A 22,768-nucleotide genomic window follows, 5' to 3' on the forward strand; every position below is an offset into this window, starting at 1 on the left:
CGCCTGGCCTCGACCCAGGCCAGGGCCTTTTCAGTCCTGGCCCCAACCTGGTGGAACGAGCTCCCAGAAGAGCTAAGGACCCTGCAGGATCTACCAGCTTTCCGCAGGGCCTGTAAGACAGAGCTCTTCCGCCAGGCATATGGTTGAGGCCAGGGCAGCTCTCCCACTAATCCATCAGAGGATCCCCTCCAATATTGAGATCTCTAACACCGAGATCATGGTTAGATGTATTGTATTGGTGCCACCCTCTTCTGAACATTATTCTCTCCACCAGGCTGAACTAAGATCAGAATTGTGACCACCGCCGCTATATGTTATATGTTATATGTAACTTTTAATTGGGGGTTTTATGGGGATTTTATTGTGTTTTAACTATTTATGTTGTAAACCGCCTGTCATGACCCCCCTGGATCATGACATCCTGTTCCCCGCCGACCCTGCATATTCTCACTCTCATGCCTTCTCCGGCCGAGGCAACCCAAGGCCATAAAGCAATAAACCTGTCCTCTGAGAACTTCACTCCCTTCCTTTCCCAGCGGGTGAAGAGCCCCAACAACTGTATCAATCTTACTGTAAGTGTCCTTGCGGAGACAGCAAAGTCTCAACAATGTGCCAACCTCCCGATAAGGCTCCTGGCCATCTGGCAGCCTGGGAACAGGACTCCTTTTGTCGTTTCTAGCCGCTCTCCCGCCGAAACCTTCTGAGTACCCCTCCCCTATTTGGTGGGCCCTATATCTACCCCACCTGCCCCCCATGTACTTTGTTATTATCAAGATCTTTGCTTAGGAAGATCTTGGCATGCTTTAGCTAACTGTGGACTCTACCTAATAAAGCTCTGCTTTGGAATTTGCAACCGACTGTTGGATTCTTGATGCGCTTTCATTTGGGACTCCACAGGCTGGGCTCAGCCTGATTCCTGACACCGCCCTGAGACCTATTGGGAGAAGGGTGGTCTAAAAATTAAATAATAATAATAATAATAATAATAATAATAATAATATTTTAAAAAAATGTTTACATAAAGTTACAAAAAGTTACAGAAAAAAAGTTTACAAATATTTCATATATTCGTCCCAATTCTTTTGAAAATGTTCTGGAGGTCTGTGGTTGACCAGATTAGCTAGTTTGCCATTACAGCTCATTCCCTGAGTTTTTCACTCCAAAATTCTATGTGTGGAGCTTGTTGCTGCTTCCAGCTGGAAATGATGACAAGTCCTGCTCTGCTGGTTGTATGGAAGAAAACTTTTGCTCCACATTTTGATATACCTCTGGGTAAACAACATATGTTTGATGTTTTGATATACCTCTGGCTTGACAACATATTTTTGAATCTAATTCAAATTTACATTTAAACATAATTTGCAATTTATCATGAACTTTTATCCAAAACATTTTGATCAATTTGCAATTCCACCACATGTGGAAAAAAGATCCAACAGCACCATGGCATTTCCGCCGTTTACTTACCATCAGTTTGACTGGACTTTTAATAATTTTAGGTGTCAGATACCATCTATAAAACATCTTATTCTAATTTTCACGCAATAATTGACACATGGTCAGTTTTACATTTTTATACCATAAAAGGTAAAGGTAAAGGTATCCCCTGTGCAAGCACTGAGTCATGTCTGACCCTTGGGGTGACGCCCTCTAGCGTTTTCATGGCAGACTCAATACGGGGTGGTTTGCCAGTGCCTTCCCCAGTCATTACCATTTACCCCCCAGCAAGCTACCATACATGTTTTATACCATACATGTTCCCATTCCTGTGATGTAATCATCCTGTCAAGATTCTGCATCCATTTTAGCATACAGTTTCACTTGTATTTGTTGTTGTTGTTGTTAGGTGCGAAGTCGTGTCTGACCCATCGCGACCCCATGGACAATGATTCTCCAGGCATTTCTGTCCTCTACCATTCTCCAGAGTCCATTTAAGTTTGCACCTACTGCTTCAGTGACTCCATCCAGCCACCTCATTCCCTGTTGTCCCCTTCTTCTTTTGCCCTCAATCGCTCCCAGCATTAGGCTCTTCTCCAGGGAGTCCTTCCTTCTCATGAGGTGGCCCAAGTATTTGAGTTTCATCTTCAGGATCTGGCCTTCTAAGGAGCAGGCAGGGCTGATCTCCTCTAGGACTGACCGGTTTGTTTGCCTTGCAGTCTTTGCAGTCCCTTGTATTTAGATTCACTTTATTTAGATTTTTATACCACTCTCCCATTTGTTTTGCCTCAGTTTCATGTTTGAAAAATAGGTTATATATTCTACCCAGAAGATGTGGTTTCTCTTGTAAAATAAGCTTATCAAATTGAATTTGTTTGCTCAAAATTCCTTGGGATTCTTTCAATCCTTCCTTCAGTTTCGATGCCCATTGCATATATACAAACCAATCTATTTTTCCCTTCTTGCAATATTTGTTGCGAGCTTTGTATTCTCCTTTTAGCATCAACCAAATGCAAGAAATCCATGTTTTTTTAATTTCATATAGTTTCATCAACTATAATTTTTAGTGGCAAAGATCTTGGGCTAATCCTTTCTCTATACTTATTCCAAATTCCAAGACTATTTTTCCATATTTGATGTCATCCATTACCAGACTTCTTAGCATAATACATTATGCAGGCTTTGAATAACCTATTTTTTTCAAATTTCATGTTTTTCTTTGGGATCTTTAGTCTAGTCTGTTACCCAAGTTAGACCAGCAGCATAATAGTAAAGTTTGAGGTTTGGAAATCCCAATCCACCTTTTTTCGTAGAGTCTTGCAATGTCTTGAATGAGTCTTTTATTCTTACAAAAACGTTTTGATGAGGCTTTGCCAGTTGGCTAAAATCTTTTTTTTTTTAATTCTATTGGTAGCGTTTGAGGGAAAATTCTGTCTTGGTGACACATTCATTTTGATTGTCGCCATTCTAGCATACCAAAAAAAGTTAAGCTTCGAGTGTTCATACAAATCTTTAACCATTTTTGCCATGTTAAATCATAGTTATTTTGAAACATATTAGTCAAATCTTTGTCAATATAAACCCCAAGATATTTTAGTTTAATTGTATTAACGTCAGTTTCAAATGTTTTAAATCTTTTTCACTATCTTGGCATCACCTTGTAATATAATTTGGGTCTTTTAAAAATTTGTTTTGCATGCAGATACTATTCCAAATTCATTTAAATAGCTCATCAGTTTCAGAGTAGACAGGCCATTTACGCACATTCGTAAAAATAGTGTTAACGCCAGCAGAATGGCAAAGCGCTAAATTTTATCACACTTACCAGGCTCCCCGCACCTTTTAGCTGTCTCACCTTTGCCTGCTGCCTTTTCGCATGTCTCCACATCTGCTTCTGGAAATGGCAGAAGAGAGCAATGTGCCTTATACACATCCTGCTACCCCCTGATAATCAATTCAGGCAACCAGTCCCCTTCCTCCATATTTTGATGCAGTTTAAAGGTCCCATGATGCCCACTAATTTTTTTTTATTCATATTTCTCCATTGCCATGCCTATGCATGGAATCATAGATGCATAGAGCTGGCTTGGTGTAGTGGTTAGGAGTGCAGAGTTCTATTCTGGCGAGCCAGGTTTGATTCCACACTCCCCCACATGCAACCAGCTGGGTGACCTTGGGTTTGCCACAGCACAGATAAAGCTTTTCTGACCGGGCAGTGATATCAGCGCTCTCTCAGCCTCAGCCACCGCACAGGGTCTCCATTGTGGGGAGAGGAAAGGGAAGATGATTGGAAGCCGCTTTGAGCCTCCTTCGGGTAGGGAAAAGCAGCATATAAGAACCAACTCTTCTTAAAAAAAAAGAAGTTATAAACTACAATCCTATTCCCTTATAAAAATGCCCTTTTCACCTTTACATTATACTACAGTCCTATTCCTGTTATAAAATGCTCTCATGAACATTTCTGTTTTACACATTCTATGGAATGGTAGAAGTGTGGGAGCATTCATTGTGACCTTTTTCATCAGGCCACTTCACCAAGTGGAAGCCATCATGAAAAATGTCTGGCTCTGGATAGCAGATTACCCTCAGCTCTGCTGTTTCAGAAGATCGCAAGGGGGAATCTGTGGAATTTACAAACAATTGTCTAGAGGCAATTTTGGGAGGGTGAGGGCTCACAAGCTGAAACTTGTCATGGTGGAACATAGGAAAAGAGGCAAGCCTGAAGATATGGAGGTCTTTGTAAGTGATAGCCAATAACTTGGATTGAGCTTGGTAACTGATGGGCAGCCAACAGTGTGATTGCACAATAAGAGTAATATGTATATTCTGCCTAGCTCCCAATAATTGAGTTTATTTATTTATTAATTCAGCTTATATACCACACCGTACTAACTGAATTTACTTTAAGAGGAGACCTATGCAGTATGTACTGCATAGTACATTCTTCTTTATCAAGTACTTTATCAAGTCTAGTCTTGATAAAGAAACATTGAGCTGTGTTATTAGCATAAGAGCCTCTTGTGGCGCACAGTGGTAAGGCAGCCGTCTGAAAGCTTTGCCCATGAGGCTGGGAGTTCGATCCCAGCAGTCGGCTCAAGGTCGACTCAGCCTTCCATCCTTCCGAGGTCGGTAAAATGAGTACCCAGCTTGCTGGGGGGTAAACGGTCATGACTGGGGAAGGCACTGGCAAACCACCCCGGATTGAGTCTGCCATGAAAACGCTGGAGGGCGTCACCCCAAGGGTCAGACATGACTCGGTGCTTGCACAGGGGATACCTTTACCTTTTATTAGCATACTGATCACAGTCTACACCAAAATCATTAATGGGCTTTAAGTTCTGCAACTCAGGGCTTTAAGTTCTGCAACTCATCTCTCGATCATATTGTTCAGAAAGGGAAAGTTAGAGGCTGGAAAATAATAGACCACATCATTTTTCAGTAGCAATCATTTTTGAAGTAATGGATGGATAACCACCGGTTTCAGTGCTCAAAGAAAATTACCTTGAGTCAGTGATTTCTTTATGTTGGGCACCAGGGACTTCTTAATGTGATCCTTACATGATTTTAGCAACTAGGATGGACAAGGATCTAGAGTACAAGTGGTGGGCTTCACAGATCCAAAAATCTTATCATCCTATCAACAAGCTAGTCTGTAATAAACCCAGGGGTAGGAGGAGAATGCATTTCTCACATTTATGAATAGACCAGTCCTATGCAGAGTTTTGGAGCCTCTTGTGGCACAGAGTGGTAAGGCAGCAAACATGCAGTCTGAAAGCTCTGCCCATGAGGCTGGGAGTTCAATCCCAGCAGCCAGCTCAAGGTTGACTCAGTCTTCCATCCTTCCGAAGTCGGTAAAATGAGTACCCAGCTTGCTGGGGGGGTAAACGGTAATGACTGGGGAAGGCACTGGCAAACCACCCTGTATTGAGTCTGCCATGAAAACACTAGAGGGCGTCACCCCAAGGGTCAGACATGACTCGGAGCTTGCACAGGGGATACCTATACCTTTATGCAGAGTTTTGTTGTTAGGTTTCATCAAGTTGTTACCAACTCATGGAGACTTTATGAACAAAGGTCTGCCATCCAACTCTGCCATCATTCAATAATTTATACAGTTAGATGAAATCAATTGATTTTGGAAGGTCTAATTTTGAATAGGACTAGGTTACAAAGCACTGATGAATAGGCATTCCTTCCCACTCCACCATTTCCAAGTTTTGAATGCTGCCTCACATTTTGCCTTAGCCTGCTATATCTTGAGGGGAAATAGGTACACAAATCAACTAAGGGCATAGTATGCTTACAAGTAAATCACTAATAATATGCCATAATGCCACTTTTATGATTTAAATGTTTATATTCTTTTTTAGTATACAAACACTATGCTTGTATACTAATGCCAAGCTTTTTGAGCAACCACTAGCAAAAAATGAGATAAACAGTTGTATCCAATGTTGTTTTCTGCCTTTAGAAGGCTCCTATTCTTGTCCCACTATAAACCTCTATTTCACATCTACAGCTGTCTGTTCCTGGGAGTTTCATGAATCTCAAGGGCTGTAGAGTGAGGGGGAAGCTGGGGAATTCAGTTATTCTTTATACAATCCAAAATTCACAGGGAAAGCTCACAATATAATTTGATAACACCATAACTAGCTAATTTTGTGACCAAGGTACAAAATTAATTTCACAGCAGTTGTTTTGGTGAAAAGTTAAGAACGTAAAATAAAAAGAGTAGTAACACCACCACATTTGATCGTATCGTTTTACATTACCCCTAAGCTTTGCGTGGACAAGGCCTCTTGTTACAACTCTAACTCTGAAGCCAGTTTGCTCTAATCTGTCCATCTTTTTTCTTTCCTTCCCATGCTCTACAATCCCACTCTTCTTAGATGCTCTTAATGAGAAGGAACTCATAACACATTTTCACTGCTACATTATTGTGATATCTCCAGCTGCAAAAAGGGAACTATTATTTCTGCCTTTTCTGTGGAAAAGGGAATCACCTAGTGGTAAGAAAAGAAAAGAGTTTATTCCATAGATCTTTATAAAAATCATGATGAGACTGAAGCTCTTTGGTAAAACAAGGTTATATATAGTCATGCACAAGAACTCGCTGACTTGGCACATATTCTGCTTACTGGTCACGAGCAGGGACTCAATCATTCAGTGAACTATTCAGATGTGTCTAATTTGTGTTATTACAGTTCCTTCTCACATGATTACACTGCTATTTCTCAGAGTGCTTCCCCTCAGCTGCTGCACTTTGAAATTTTTACAAGTGACATCATGTGAGGGGGTGGTCCAGAACTGGTAATGGAGAGTAAAGGCCATTTATCCTCCTTGGCATATCTGGTGGAAGAGCTCCATCTTCCAGGCCTTGTGTAACTGTGATCACTCCAACAGGGCTCTCAGGTCATCTGGGAGCTCATTCTACCAAGTAGGGGCTAGGACTGAAAAGTCCCTGGCCCTGGTTGAGGCCAAGGCACAATTCACGCGGGCCGAGGATCACCAGTTTATTAGTACCTGCAGAGTGAAGAGCCCTGCAGGGGGCATTGAAAGATAAGTGGTCCCTCAGGTATGTTGGGTCCAGACTGCAAAGGGCCTTAAAGGTCAAAGCCTGAGCTTGATCCAGAACACCACTAGTAACTAATGCAGCAGTTTCAGCTCTGGCTGAATGTGGGACCTCCAAGATGTTCCCATGAGGGCCCTAGCAGCCGCATTAGAATAGAATAGAATTCTACACCATTTGAACTTCTGGTCAAGGCCTGCATACAGCGAGTTACAGAAATGTAGCCAGGAGGTGACTGTCACATGGATCACTGTGGCTAGGTGTTCCAGAGCCAGGTAGAGCTCTAGTAGCTTTGCTACTAAAATGCCACTTGGGCTACTCTAGTGACCTGGACCTTCAATGATAGGGAAGCATCGAAAAACTGATTGTAGATGCCGAAGATCTGGCTCACCATTGGCTTATGGTATTCAATCAACATACAGGTCCCTGCCTTCCTATGTCTCCACACTGGCTAATCCACATCTTAGGCATTGCTTCATGTTAGTACACCTAAATTCTCTTCCGATGGCCTGACTGAGAGGAAGGTATAAAAATATTCCCTGTGCTAAGTGCTCCTGTTCCTGCCAGACTAATCAATCCACAACAGCAGCACATTTTCTGCTCTACTGTCCCATTCATGCAGATACACGGGTACACTATCTCATGCCATGGCTGAGATAGTAACCGGACTGTTCTGATGAAGCCCAGGTGCACTACCTAGAGACCCAACAATTTCAGCAGTTGTAGCTGGATTCCTATGCAAAGCCCTGTGTAGTCACCAATCTGGATAACCTGTTTACACATTTTAATTTTAGTTCCTCATTAACATGCTATTTTATTGATTACTGTTACTCCTTTTACAGACTATGCCATTAAAGGTTTATTGAGTGAACTAAGTGCATAAGAAATGAACATGCTGTTACATAGCTTCTGTTTGTTCAGAAGACTTAACTTGGAGTATGTGTGTTTTCTTTCAGCAAAGGTTTCAAGCATTTTATTGGCAATTCATATCTGCAAAAGTGGAGCTCAGTGCAAAGGCAGGAATGAATAACATTGCTGGGGAGTAACAAAGGGGGGGGGGTTGGCCTCCATGTCCTTATAGGCCTTCCTTATTTAGAGTATTTATTGTCTGCTTTTCTTCCAATCAGTGGGACTTCATGGAACATCTGGTTGGCCAACTGTGTGAGACTGGAGGATAGACCAAAATATTGGTCCGAGCCAGCATAGCTGCTCTTATGATCCTTTCCAGGTTAATTAGAGAAGACATACAACCAAAGTGGCTTATTTATTACATTTATATACTGCCTTCCCCTGAGGCTCAGGGCAGTGCACATAAAATGTAAGGAATAGAACATCACAGAGAAATTGGTAACCATAAGTAACAATCAAACAATAATAAACAGTGGGAACAGCAACTCTGTAACCACATACATACAAATGGACCCATAATTGGTCAGATGTTGGATTTCATGGAAAAATGGCTAGGGGGCCCAGTACAAGATGTTGGTTCCAGTTGACCTCAACCAAATGCTTGGCTGAGCAGCTCCCTTCTGCAGGCCTTGCAGAACTGCTTGAGGTCTGTTACAGTTTTGATCTCCTCAGGTGGGAGCCAGGACAGAGAAGGCTCTGGCCTTGGTGAGGTCAAGTGAGGTTCCTTTGGACCAGGGATCACCATAGGTAAAGATTCTTATTTCACCTATCAGCATCTAAGGTTGTTTTTGTATTGCATCACATTACATATTTTGAATATAACTGTGTATGCTGTACATCTCTCTCATCTTAATGATATATTTTTAATTATTATTACATATCTAGTTCATCCTTTTCTAAAGGCTCAGGGTGGATTACAACACTTAAAAACCTAATGGATTTAATTAAAAATAAATGTTAAAACCCTGATTTTTCCAGCCTTTGAACCTTCACATATGGCTAGATATATATATTCTCTTATGTTGACCAATTTCTATTCCTCTACGCCAGGGGTGGCCAAACTGTAGCTCTCCAGATGCCCATGAACTACAACTCCCAGTTTGGGCACCTCTGTCCCACCTAACCTCTGTCCCACCTAAAGCGCGGCCGGTGTGCCTCTCGAAAGGCATTTCTGCCCACCCACCGACCGCACAGGCGCCGACCTGGGAGTAAGCGGTGCTCGAGTCAACGGGGCTTACTTCCAAGGATTCGAGATTGGGGCTGCAGGCGCCCCAGCCGAGCTCCCGCGCCTTTCCTCCCGTCCGCAGCTGGGGGCAGCAGCTACAGCCCCGCCCCACGGCGCTCTCCCTCGCTTGGCGGCCGGCGCGGTTTGAAAGCAGCCGCATCCTCCACTCAGCGGCCGGGCAGAACCCGATTGGCTCAACTGAAGAAAGGTGGAACGCCGGAGTCTTTCGAGGGCCACCAATCAGCAGCCTGGGTTGGCTCCGCCTAACCGACGAGGGAGGAGGAGGATGGTTTGAATTTCCTAAAGGAAAGTTGCGCAGAAGTCCGGGAGAGGAGGCCGGGCAGCTGGACGAACGCGGCTCCTTCGGAGAGTGGTACGTGAGCGGCGCCTCCGCCTTACATTTGCGACCTTTGCGGACTGTAGATGCTTGATCGTCACTTTTCCCCCGTGGTGTTTCTCACTTCTGTGTAGGAAACGCTATGGTTTTAAGCACCTATGATGCCGCGTATTGTTCTTATTAATATCGACGGTAGAGACCGAGCAGGCTCAAGTTAAGTACTTTAAGTCTGAAAGATGATCTAGGGATGCCAGCCTCCAGGTGGGACCTGGGGATCTCCCGGGATTACGGCTCATCGCCGGGCTACAGAGATCCGTTCTCCTGGAGAAAGTTGATGCTTTGGAGGGTGGACTCCATGGTCCCTGACCTCTGCAGGCTCCACCCCCAAACCTTCCAGGAGTTTCTCAACTTGGATCTGGCAACACTTTCCTTCTCCCCCCTCCCCTGTCATTGGCCACGGGGGACCTGGCGACCCTAATCTACATGCCATGCCAGGGAGCTCAATTTACTTCTGAGTAGACAGGTAGGATTCTGCGGTAATTCTGTTGATTTCCAAAGGCTGCTCAAGCACATGGGGCTTCCTTTTCAGGGTGAGTTTTTAAATTAAAAAAAAGTTTTGGGTAGAATGGTTTTCATATTGTGCCCCTTTGTGCTGTCCAGAATGGGACAGGGTAAAAGCTGGAACAGCCTGGAATAGGCATTAAAATGCTCAATTGTGCTGCGAAAAAAGTGTGATGCATTGCAGACACTTGAGAACAATGTTTTAGAAAAGAAAAATAAAAGCCTGCACTTTTTAAAATCCTTTCCAGGCCAAATGCCTTTGGAGCATCCCAGAAAGGGCATTAAGCAAACAAGAGTATTGCAAAAATCAGTGGGATACATTACACACACTAAAGAAGAGCATTTTAGAAAATGCTGAACTCTTGCAGTTTTATTAATCCTTTCTAGGCCCAAGTGCCAGTGGAATGGGCATTAAACAATTACCAGGAAAAAACAGTGGGATACATTGCACACACTTGAGACCAATATTTTAGATAAGAAACCGTGAAACTCTTGCACCTTTAGTAACCTTTTCCAGCCCCAAATGCCTCCAGAACAAGCCAGAAGGAGCATTCAACAAAGCAAACTAAGCAAATCCCCATTCATAGCTAGTCCAGTTTAAATTGGATTGTCCAGCTGAACCTGTGGTGAGAAGTTTCTTTACAGGATCAGCTGTTTTGCAGGCATTTTTGGGCAGTTCAGTTTCTAAAATATTGGTCTTAAGTGTGTGCAATACATCCCACTTTTTTGCGGTACTTTTGTTTGTTTAATGGCTGTTCCAGGATGTTCCAGAAGCATTTTGGCATGGAAAGGGTTAATAAAGATGTGAGAGTTCTTGTTTTAATCCCTAAAATATTGTACTTGAGGGCCTGTAATGCATCCCACTGTGTTTTGTGCTCCTATTGTTTCTTTAATGCCCATTCCACTGTGTTCTGGAAGCATTTATTGTTGTTGTTAATAATAATATCATTAATTGAATTTATATATTGCCCTCCTGAGTTTTGACAGGTCAGGGTGGTGAACATCATACAGTACAGAAATATATCAATAACAAATTATTCTCATTAAAATATACACTTTATCATATCTAAATAGAAGCATTTAAAACCGTAGATCAGCAGCTGCCCGGACAGATTAGCTCATCCCGGATGTCCTACTTTGGGCATTTTTGATGGGGAGCTCTGATTGAGGCTCAATAGATTTTGGCCTGGGAAGGGTTAATTCAAGCAGGAGAGTTTCCCTTTCTCTATTCTCAAATATTGGTCATTATCATTTTGGGGTGTTACTTATTCTAATTAACCAAACGGGGCTGCTATGAGTAGGATTACCAACAACCTGGAGGGGGGGGATCTTGCCCCTTTAACAGAGGCTTCCTGTGTGCAGATGGGCAGGTGAAGCTTCTCATAGCATGGCTGTAAATAACACCACTTAGTAAATAACATCCCACGGAGATGAAGGACTCCCCCCCCCCCCCCGGTTGTTGACAGCCCTACTTGTTAAATGCCTTTCACTCCAGTAGCTTCATACCAAAGTTTACTGCCCCACAATTGTTAATGTTCAGTGCAGATGGAGAAGCTGTACACGGCACAGTCCTGACTGTGAATAGACTAGAAGAAAAGCAGGGGTCAGAAAATCAAACTGGAGCTGGTTGACGAAGAAAGCCATTTTTGCATGTACCATCAATATGGGTAAGAGGGCATCATTGTTCAAAGATCATTTCTATGGGCCCATGGTACCAAGAAACCAAGGGATGACCCACATGCATGCATCTTGAAGATCAGGATAGCCTCTTTCTCATTTTCACTTTAAGCAATAAGTATATTTGTTAGGTTTTCAGGTGCTGCAGGACGCTCTGACCTAGTTGCCACAGATGTGGTAAACCAAAGTCTGAACTCCATCACTTTCAGCTCTTCCATGTTCAGAAAAAAATAACAAACTCCTCTGCACATAGAAAATGTGATGTCAGGGAGAACAGCTCCCACTTTCATCTAATCTGTGCCATGCTCGTTTTCTACATGTGCTGTATGCAAAGATTTCAGTGCAGATGGTTGGTGTTATGTTATGTCCCCAGAAGGTTAAATAAAGTGTGTGTGTGGGGGGGAGAACAGGACCAAGCTTAAAGAGTTTGAGAAAAGCTGCCTTGGCAAAATATGTGTCACACTTAAATATATGTTTACATTTTCTTACTTGTCCCAAGAAGACTATAATATGCCCAGAAATTCAGTTGTTTTTACTTTTCAGATGCTGTAAAATAGCAGTATAAAGTAAATGTGACCTGTTATTACAGCTGAAGATATAATTTCTGTGTCTAGAGGGCAAGACCTCAGGGGACATTGGTATGCACCTTTTCCCCCCACAAGTTTAGGCTGAAATGAAACTTCATGTTGCCAAAACTACGAATAGTTGCCACCATCACACCAGTGTCTGAATCTCCTGGATGCTAGAGGAGAAAAAGGGAAGGAAGAAATGCAAGAATACTGCTGCTAATGGCAGCCATGTGATGTTTGAAACGTCTGAGTTCAGCCAATGTTGTTCCATGATCCCAACAATGAAATATAATAACTTTAAAGGACAGCATCATTTAAAATTTAATACATAATTTTTCCTGTATTAGTTTTCCTTTTGAGGGGTTAGTGGGGCACAGTCCACCCTGGTCTTTTAAATGTTTTTAGGAGTCTATTGTATATGGAGATATGTCCGGTATGGTTTTAATGGGGCATTTAATACGGACAAACTGTAACCCCCCATGAGCCAGTCATGAGAGTGGTGGGCAATGTCCAATTAATTAATTAATGAACAGTAGAAGAAAATAATATAAAACTCTTAAATTAAAGATGACATAATTAAGAAGCTGTTTTTCAGAAACTGAGCACTAACAGAGACGTTTTAACACAAAGAAACAAGAAAGCAAGGGAAAGTTCTGGAAAGAATGGTGGCTGAACACAATGACTGTTTTCTAAGTGACGTCTACATGCAAACTCATAATGGGGAGCAAACAGCCCTGTGAGACTGTTTTTATTCTTACCATCCAGCATCATACTAAGACCCCTTTAACCTTTGGCCTCATCACTGGATGCTACGCTGGTGGTGAGCCTGTGCTTTGAGGTGGCTTTACCAGATGCTGCATATAGTAATTATGTATCCTTAGTGACATGATGTTGCTAAAGGATGAAGAAAAAAGATGTTGCGTATGGAAAAATCAGATGTGACTAGAGAGGGAAAATGCTGGCTACGACAAGGAGATTTAAAAAGAAGATAAATAGGAGGGTGTGGGATGATTAGCATGATGCAGGACTAGCAGAACGGTAGGTATGGCATAATGTGGGCACCCCCTTCTAACCTGGCTACCTTGGGAGCTAGGCAGGAGCAGCCCTGGTTGGGTGGGAGCCTAGGATCTCAATCGGAGGTAGGCAGTGGCAAGCCCCTTCTGGGCATCTCTTGCCTTGAAAACCCTCTAGGGTCACTGTAAGTCAGCTGCAACTTTACAGCAAAAATAACAGCAGCAAAGTTCAGGGTCAGTTCTATAACAAGATGAAAAATGCTTTTTGTCTTTGTGATATGTTTGTGTCTTAAAGGGGGGGAACTCAGCTGAGAAATGAGCTGGGCTGTGGAAGAATGGAAAGAAGGTCTCTCCACAAGAGTCCTGCACAAGATTCAAGAACTTGAAAGTCAACTTGAGAAGCTCAAAAAGGAGAGGCAGCAAAGACAGTTTCAGCTTGAGTCTCTGGATGCGGCTTTGCAAAAACAGAAGCAGAAGGTAGTGTAACTGCAGAAAGAAACAGTTTTTAAATATTACTGGTAGTATGTTATAAGGGAGGGGGAGTAAAAATGCATTTGCTACAAATACTCTGGTTGTTCCTCCTAGCAATTTATTTCAATTTGATTGATGGCTCAGAGTTGAACATAGACAGCTGCAGTGGCCAGAGCATCGATGAATGCTGCTCTGGGAAGTGATTTATTTCTTAATATATTTGTCCTTTCCCAAAAGAGCCTCAGAGCAGCTATGTGAAAAACTTACAATAATTATCTGTGTGGCAAGGAGTTCTCCAATCAGTCTCTTGCACTATTTAGATACCGGGATCTGGCTGCAGGTAAGAGGAGGAGTAAAGGAACCACTGGTGTCGTCATCCTATAACCGTTCTTCTGCTCAGCAAACTTACATAAAATATGTTTTAAGTCCCTGAATCAAAATTTCTTGTTGAGCCTGAAGGAAAGCTGATGATCACCAGGCACTAACTTGCTTTATGTTAAAAATGAATGTTGCTCAACATAATTGAGGAGTTCTTTGTTCCAGCAAAAGATATTGAGATGATTCTTGAAATCGTCCCTTCTAAATGTTAACAAAAATCCCTCCATTGTGTAGGCAGAATTTACTCCAGAAAAGTGTTGCCGGGGGGGATCACCCTTCTCCCAAACTGATTTATTTTTAAGAGGTGGGGAAGTGAATTAATTCTGCTTTGAATGCTTTGGTTTTTTCCGCTTAGGTTGAAAATGAAAAAACTGAAGGGGCAACATTGAAAAGAGAGAACCAGAGCTTGATTGAGCTGTGCGACAACCTTGAAAAAACCAGGCAGAAGCTTTCTCATGAACTTCAGGTAAAAGAATCACAAGTGAGCTTTCAAGAGGGGCAGCTCACTTCAAGCAAGAAGCAGATTGAAAGGCTGGAGCAGGACCTGAAAAGGTGAGAATCTCTTCCCTTGAGCATGGGTTGCTGTTCTTTTAGAATATGACTTTGTTCACTTGAGTCATGGATTCAAACTATGTTTATTGAGTAACATTGTTTATAGCTTCTTTTTCATTGTGATTCAAGGCAGATTACATAGTGGAAGTCTATGCAATAGAGAAGATGGGACATATTAGAAGTAGCAAAATAGGAGATGATTAACTAGGGAGGAACAAGCATAATTGGAATGCATGGCTGCGAGAGAATGTTCCCTCTTGCACTGTGCACTTTCACTTCACCGTGCTGAGGCCCAAACTGGTCCAGCTAGATTCCACAGAATCTAACACTTTTCCTGAGGTTCTAGAGCAGCCACCCAGAGATTCTCCCAGTGGCGACATCAAAATGGTAGTGTAAGGATCAAGTGTGCTTAATAGAAATGCAGTAAAGTGGTACTTTGACAGATATCCTAATATGCAGCCCGCACGTGTTTATTTCCATATTTGCTTCGGCAGTTCATTAAAATGCATTTTGTCTTCTTCCTCCTCTTCTGCATCATTCAGCCACATGTGGCCCAGATTGTTTGGGTTCTCTTAGGGGTTTCAGTGGGATCTCCAGGGCTGACATAATGCAATTCTAAAGGAAGATACTTCAGCATGGAAAGTGACCCATAAAGTGCCCTCGATGCATAGGAGAGGGGGTCCAAAGGGGGTCTGCTGGTGATTGTCACTTCCTTGAGTTGCTGCCTTATATATCACTCATACATTGGTGCTAATGTGAGCACAAGTTCAAACCAACACTATCAATTCCTCTTGTTGAGCTGTTTCATTGAGCACTCTTTATTTTCAGGGACATAATGAAATGTTAAAGAAGATATTAGTCTAATAGAACAGAGAGCTTGATAATCTGAACATCTTGCTGCTTTGCTTTTTGTTCCATCAGACAAGGGGAAAGCTATGCCAGTGTGATAGAGGAGGCATAGCACTCTTGAACTGCACACCCGCAGTCTGTCTTGCTGGAGAGACCATAATAGCACTTAACTTATTTGAGTGGGCCCCATCTTAGCCTAGCATCTTACCAAATAAGTGAGGCAGTTCATAATTCTTTTTGCAGTTCTTTTTAGGAGAACATTTGACAGAGATTTCTTTGGTGTTGACATCTTGTATAAAGGTCGCAATTTTCTTCCAGGGACATTTTTCAATCCTCATTTGGAAATGTAGGAAAAAGATTCTCAACCTACATTTGGGTTTCTCAAGAGCTTTATGTGTCCACATTCATAATGTCCAAGTTACTTTTTTTTGTCCCTCTGTTCTTTCTTTTTTAATAGATACAAATTGGAACTAGAAAGAAGTCAGCAGACTCCCATTGCAGGAGATTCATCAGTCAGTAGCACACCACAGAAGAGCTTAACTGTTCCTTCTACTCCATATCACAGTGGTAAATTTGTTTTTATCCAATAACTGTAAGAATGCCGTGCGGATTCCACCCCACCCCCCCCCAACTATGGAATTTTGCCCTTTCAGCCAAATGTCACCCCATGTTATTTATTGGACTCTGTTTTCCTCCTGATTATAACTGCGCACTCTACACTGTAAAGGGCATTGTGAAATTCAGATGGCTGCAGTTTTATAGAACAGCAGCTTCAGTATTTTTAGAATAATCTGTCTAAATGGCCTGTCCTGTTAGTTGGTTAAGATGTTTCAGTTTTGTCTTTACAGATGCCAAGTTTGAAGAACTGCAAACAAAATATGAGAAAGAAGTTGAGGAAAAGAAAAAACTGGAGGCAGAACTGAAGAGCATGAAATCCTATGTAAGTTAGCACTGCAGGGCTCTGCCTAAAAGCTCGTACAGAGTCATGCCTGACCCTTGGGGTCATGCCTGACCCTTTGAGTCATGCCTGACCCTCTAGCATTTTCATGGCAGACTCAATACGGGGTGTTTTGCCAGTGCCTTCCCCAGTCATTACCATTTATCCCCCAGCAGCAAGCTGGGTACTCATTTTACCAACCTCGGAAGGATGAAAGGCTGAGTCAACCCTGAGCCGGCTGCTGGGATCTAACTCCCCCCCCCCCTTTCAGACTGCATGACTGCTGCCTTACCACTCGTGGCCAGTAAATGACTTGGCTTTAAAAGATGGCTAGACAAATTCATGGAACATAGGTCCGTTGGCCACTCTTAGACATGATGACTGAACCGAGCCTTCATAATCAGAAGCAAGAAATCTCTGGCTTGGGGTGACAGAGGGGAGGGCCTTTGGCCTCTGCTTTTAGGCGTTCTGGGGGGCATCTCTTGGCAACTGTTTGAGACAGGATGCTGAGCATTCTCTCTCTTGTTTTTAAAGAAAACGCATCCCTCGCTTCCCCAAAGTACCATGAGTCGCAGAGAAATTGCTCGGCAACAAGCTTTGTCATCTGTGTTCTCATGGCAACCAGAGCAAACGCCAAGCTGCCCTCCATCCAGTAGTGAAGAAACTCCTATGAGCAGTGAGTCGCATTTTCCTTGGGAACTTGGGTCAACTCCTAATCACAGAGATCGAAAATCAACAAAGAAAGACTTGGACAACAGCATCTTGGACAAAAGCAAGGACTTGGCACTCACTGATGAGATGAAAATACAGAATCAAGGTAGCTTGCAAGGTGTCCTCAGTCATAACATAATGTAGCATATTTATTATGGTCATTAACCAAATAAAAAACAACACTGCAATTAAAAACTCAGTCATACAATATAAGGCATAACATGGACTATGCAAAACAATCTAGATTACAACAGTAGGACTTAATGCAAAATATTACCACCTTTGATAAAACATGCATAAAATTCATATCTATCTATCTTTCTGTCTATCTTTCTATTATTAAATTAGACACAACCCTAGCTGTGTTCCCAAAGTTCTTTCCTAATTTGGTAATCCAGCCTTCCATCCTTGACAACCTTCCACATGAGTTTCTGATCATCATCATCATCAGCTAATATAATTGGCAAAATGGTCCTTATACTTCAACCAGGATAAAAAGGAAGAATGGGGTTAATAAGAACACGTCTGATATTATGGTGGAGCCTGCAGTCAAAGAAAACATGTTCTAAAGATTCTAGGTTTCCTGCTGCCATTTTTCTGAAATTTAGCCTCAGGAACAGCAGAGGGTATTGCATTGTCCCCATCCCTATCCCTCCATTTTGCACTTCAGCAATTTTCTTGCTATGCCAGTATAACATACTTTTGCAAAGATGACTTGAAAGTGGCATATCAGAACTCATAGCCAATCCCAAATACTTAATGTTACCTCAATAAGTCTCATCCCCTGTGTGATTCATTTTTTAAAACAGAGGGAATAGAGAAGATTGTCAGTGAGGAATTTCACAGCAGGTGTGTTTTACAAACCAAAATGTTCCATTTATTAAGGTTATTATTATAATTATACATATATTAATCCCGATCCTGAAGAAGTCTCAGGTACATGCAAGCTCTGCTGTATTAACTGTGTACTGTTAAACATGCAGTGTTAAGAGCCAGAATTCAAGAACTGGAGCATAATCTGCAGATTCAGACAAGTGATATGAAATCCTGCGTAACCAAACTTCAAGAATCTCAACTGCAAGTAGGAAATCTAAGACGGGAGTTGACAGAAAAATGCCATGCTCTCAGCAAGAGTAACAATGTAGCAACTAGAATTACAGCGCAACTTGACCAAAGTACTGCTCAGGTAAATGTTATCGCAGCCATCATGCAATTGCATTGACAGTCAGTTTCAGGCATGCAGATCCACCATGTTGACTGTTGCATGAAGTGATTACTTGCTTGTGCAAACTGGGCCCCACAGGTTCAACTTTTGTGTAGTAAAAAGGAACTTGGATACATAATATTCTAAAGAGATTGGCACATTTTCCTAGGTGTTGTCAAATAATGGCTCCTCCAGCAAGGGACGCTGTTGTATGGCTAGGCCCCTAGACTTTGAAAAATGTCTAACTCAGTGGTTCTCAACCTGGGGGTTGGGACCCCTTTGGGGGTCGAACAACCCTTTCACAGGGGTGGCAAGCAGCTTGGCCGGGGTAGATCAAGATAGAACGTTCATCTGTCTGGAGCAGCAGAAAAGAGCAAGATCAGCATGGTGGGGCAAGAGGCAGAACTGAACTGAGAACCCCGGGAAAAAAACAATCATGAACAATGGCTCTTCACACCATTGGTCAGTTTAATTTCTGTGAAAGAACACTTGCATAATTTTATGGTTGGTGGTCACCACAACATGAGGAACTGTATTAAAGCGTTGCAGCATTAGGAAGGTTGAGAACTACTGGTCTAACTGAAAAGATGGTCCAACCCGCTCCTCATCACAAAGGGGGGATACCGTATGCAGCAAGAAAATATTGGCCATTTAGTGCTACTTCAACATAGCTTGGGAATAAAGTTGCATAGCCCATCTCAAGTAACTTGTTCCAATGCAAAGTCGTTCTGTTACTGAGAGCATGTTTTCCTCAGAATATTTAGCTTAAATGTACTGCCTTCTCAGTACGATATTTTGTTTCTGTCCTCAGTATAGAAGGTGAACTGTTAGTTGTTAACCAGCTTCCTCAAGTCTAAACTGGTTCACAAATATGCATAATGTTTCTAGCTCATAGGATTTTTCAATATGTTTTTTGCAGCTTGTTGCAGCTGAGGAAAAGATAAAGAGGCTTTCTGAGGAGCTGAACTGTCAGCGACAGAACTCTGAAAGTGTCCGGCGCTCTTTAGAACAGAAGATAAAAGAGAAGGAAAAAGAATATCAAGCGGTAAGGCACAGCATCAAGGTTAATGCTACCAAGAAAAAGGGAGAGGTTTTATGTGGGTAAAGCGGAGCAAATACTTGGGCCTGTTGCATCCATACTGGACCTTTGTTGGGTCTTAGTTTAAGGTTAGTATGATTCACTATTTGAGACCAGAGCTTTAATGTGAATTGTATAGGTTCAGAGGAAATTGGGACTGGGATGCACTGTTTTGCAGTGATTTCTGGACCTAACCTGGAAGGTTTGTTTTGGAAAGTGGTCCTGGGTGGATGTCGCTTCATTGTTTAGACTACAAGATCCTGAAACATCATCTCTTATCACCCATGCTTTTTGATGTCTGTATGAAAGCACTGGATAAGTAAATCTGAAGACGTAGCTGACACTTGGCTGCATCTTGTGCTTTCCGTTGATCACAAAAGAGACTAGAAACCCTGAACCATTTCCTGGAGGCAGTTTCTGGATGTATGCTGGATAACAGACTGAAGCTTAATACCAAAACAAAGAGAAGTGGTACTGGGTGATCGGAAGGATTGGCCTGGGATTTGAGCTGTCTCCTCTTCTGGATAGAATTGCAGTCCCCTTAAAGGAGCTTGGCAATAACTTGGGTGTGATGGTGGACTCAGGCTTAGAGTGCTGGATAGGCAGTAGGAAGAGGTGTTCAGGGGTTGGATAGCTAGCTGTGACCTTTCCTGGGCAGAAAAAATGAAGAAGAGTTGGGTTTTATATTCTACTTTTCACTACCTGAAGGAGTTTCAAAGTGGCTTACAATTGTCTTCCCTTCCTCTTCATACAATGTGAGGTTGTTGTTGTTGTTATGTGCGAAGTCGTGTCCGACCCATCGCGACCCCATGGACAATGATCCTCCAGGCCTTATGCCTATTGGAACTGTCCATAGAGTTTTCATGGCAAAGATACTGGAGTGGTTTGCCATTTCCTTCTCCAGTGGATCACCTTTTGTCAGAGCTCTCAGCTATGACCTGTCCGTCTTGGGTGGCCCTGCACGGCATAGCTCATAGCTTCACTGAACTACGCAAGCCCCCTTGCCACAACAAGGCAGCGATCCTTGAAGGGGGACAATGTGAGGTAGGTGGGGCTGAAAAAGCTCTGACAGAACTGGTCTGTGAGAACAGCCCTAGCAGGAATGTGACTAGTCCAAGGTCACTTTGTTGACTGCATGTGGAGGACTGGGGAATCAAATCCAGCTCTCCAGATTAAAATCCATTGCTCTTAACCCACTACATCAAGTTGGCCACTGGGGTGCTTGCCCTAGTCACAGCTACATTAGGTTACTGCAATGTGCTCAGAGTGAGTCTGTCCTTGAAAAGTGCTTGGAAACTTCCACTGGTGCAGAATGCTGCAGCCAGTATAATGAGTGGTCTGGGTCACTGGGACTATATATCTCCAGGTTGGGCCTGTTTATACTGGCTTCCATTTTGATTTGGGACACAGTTCAAGTTGCTGATTTTCCATTTTAAAGCCCTGTATGGTTTGGGACCAACCACATTTAAGGACCACCTACTCCTATATGAACCTACCCAGCCGCTTTTGAGGACATTCGAATGTCCCTACTTTGAGGTTAGATGGGTGGCAACTGGAGAGATGGGTGGCAACAAATCATAGGATATTCATTTATCCCCTTTCTATGTCTTCCACCAGTGGACAAGGGTTCTTTTGTTTCATCTGGCATTCCTTCAATGACCCATCTTTCCTGCATTGTGTTTTGAACGTTGTCTCTGTTTCGTATGCATGTCTTTTATTTTTGGCTCCAATTAGTTTTATGATGGATTTTTTTATCACGTTTTGTTTTAATTATTAACCATCTGGGTGGCCTTGATTGGGCAGAAAGGCATGGTATAAATTTTGCAAATAAAAATTTCAAAGCAAATTTGGGACCAGAGAATATTTTCAGTGTTTGGGGGATTAATTGCTGTAATTAGATTCTGAAGAAATGAGGCTGAAATCCAGAGGATCGCTTCATGCTGCACATGTATTGTTCTGCAATGACAGAAGCAAGCCCTTCACGTTATTTTAAGGGAGTGGGTCTCAGAAATGGGTACCAACTAACATTACGGTGGCTTTTCTATAGAATTATATTTTGGTTAGAACATAAAGGCTTTGAGAGCAGGAATTTCCAAGTGCACTTTTTAATTTCCCAGGATTTTCTCCCCATTCACTATCTTCCTAATATTTCTGTCCCCCTCCCCCACAAGTTCTCATTCATTAGATATTTACCCAATGTGTTTAAGAGCTCTCTTACTTATTCTTTATGCTGTGGCAGGTTACAGTGGATGGGTGATAGGGTTGTGAGTGTCCTGCATAGTGCAGGGGGTTGGACTAGATGACCCAGTATGTCCCTTCCAACTCTATGATTAACTTGTATATGTGGATCTGGTTCAGAAGACCTACTAAACCCCGACAATAAGCCAGTATTAGTTAAAGGGCCCTAGACCAGCAAAATAAAGTGGCCTCCCAAGATTTTGATAGTTCCTCAGGTTTCCATTGGTAAGCTGATAACTACCCTGGAAGAGCTGCTGTCCAAAAACAAACCATTAGGCTTATGAGCTAATGTCATCGTTCTTTGGCCATAGACCTCATTGACTATACTGTATATGGATTATTTCCCCTCACCTAAAATTTTTAGATTGTCACCCTGGTACACAGGTCTGCAGAGTAAATAATTGGTAAAGTTCTTTCATTCCCCCCCCCATCTCCCCCCCCCCCAAGGACCCTAAGTATATGATGGTTTAACATCTTCTTCTGGTATATAATCCCACCCCACCCCCTTTCCACCACCATTATTCTAGGAACTGTCTTGCCAGCTGGATCAAGTGAGAACTAAGCTACAAGAGGAGCTTCATCAAGCCAAGAACAACTATAGCCGTCTTCAAGTGGACCTTGAGAAAGTAGGCATTTTGCATATGAAATACACAAACACAGCTGGTGAGGAAAGAGACTGAAGCATTATGCGCTTAATTGCACAGAATACGGGAAACATTCAGCAATCTTGAACAAGCTGTAAACAGAGCTCTCATCTCTTTAGGCCTTTCTGTTCTCTTCAGTGTTGGGGAAGAGCTACATACACATACACCCACGCTCAGGCATATCACTTCAGTGGAAGTTGTTGGGGGAGGCCTGGCTCAGGCGGAACCTGCATTTGCTCATCAGAGGTTCTGCAGGAATCAGGACTCCCTGAGTACATGAAATGTGGAGAAAAACAGACAGAACTAAATAACAGTCACGAATTAACACCTCTTTGCGGAACTCACCTGATGTTATACAATCGTGGCGAGCTTTATGGTCAGGAGCATGGATGAATTTGGTCTGCAGCAC

At 42.6% G+C, this 22,768-nt stretch overlaps 1 protein-coding gene across 4 annotated transcripts in view; it reads left to right on the forward strand.

Annotated features, from left to right (window-relative positions):
- Positions 1-9,368: 9,368 nt before the first annotated feature.
- Positions 9,369-22,768, forward strand: part of CENPF (centromere protein F) — a 40,828-nt gene continuing 27,428 nt past the window's right edge. The window contains exons 1-10 of one of the 4 annotated variants that reach the window (XM_077339198.1): positions 9,382-9,513; positions 11,584-11,705; positions 13,593-13,774; positions 14,502-14,698; positions 16,005-16,114; positions 16,396-16,487; positions 17,019-17,301; positions 18,179-18,381; positions 19,319-19,444; positions 22,243-22,341. In XM_077339198.1, the coding sequence (XP_077195313.1) occupies positions 13,613-13,774; positions 14,502-14,698; positions 16,005-16,114; positions 16,396-16,487; positions 17,019-17,301; positions 18,179-18,381; positions 19,319-19,444; positions 22,243-22,341 (1,272 nt within the window). In that variant the 5' untranslated portion in view covers positions 9,382-9,513; positions 11,584-11,705; positions 13,593-13,612. Of the gene's footprint in view, positions 9,514-9,981; positions 10,001-11,583; positions 11,706-13,592; positions 13,775-14,501; positions 14,699-16,004; positions 16,115-16,395; positions 16,488-17,018; positions 17,302-18,178; positions 18,382-19,318; positions 19,445-22,242; positions 22,342-22,768 lie in introns of those variants that run through there. The other 3 variants (XM_077339191.1, XM_077339208.1, XM_077339218.1) reach the window with 3 other exon arrangements.

Source organism: Paroedura picta, chromosome 1 (assembly GCF_049243985.1).
Source record: "Paroedura picta isolate Pp20150507F chromosome 1, Ppicta_v3.0, whole genome shotgun sequence".
NCBI lineage: Eukaryota > Metazoa > Chordata > Lepidosauria > Squamata > Gekkonidae > Paroedura > Paroedura picta.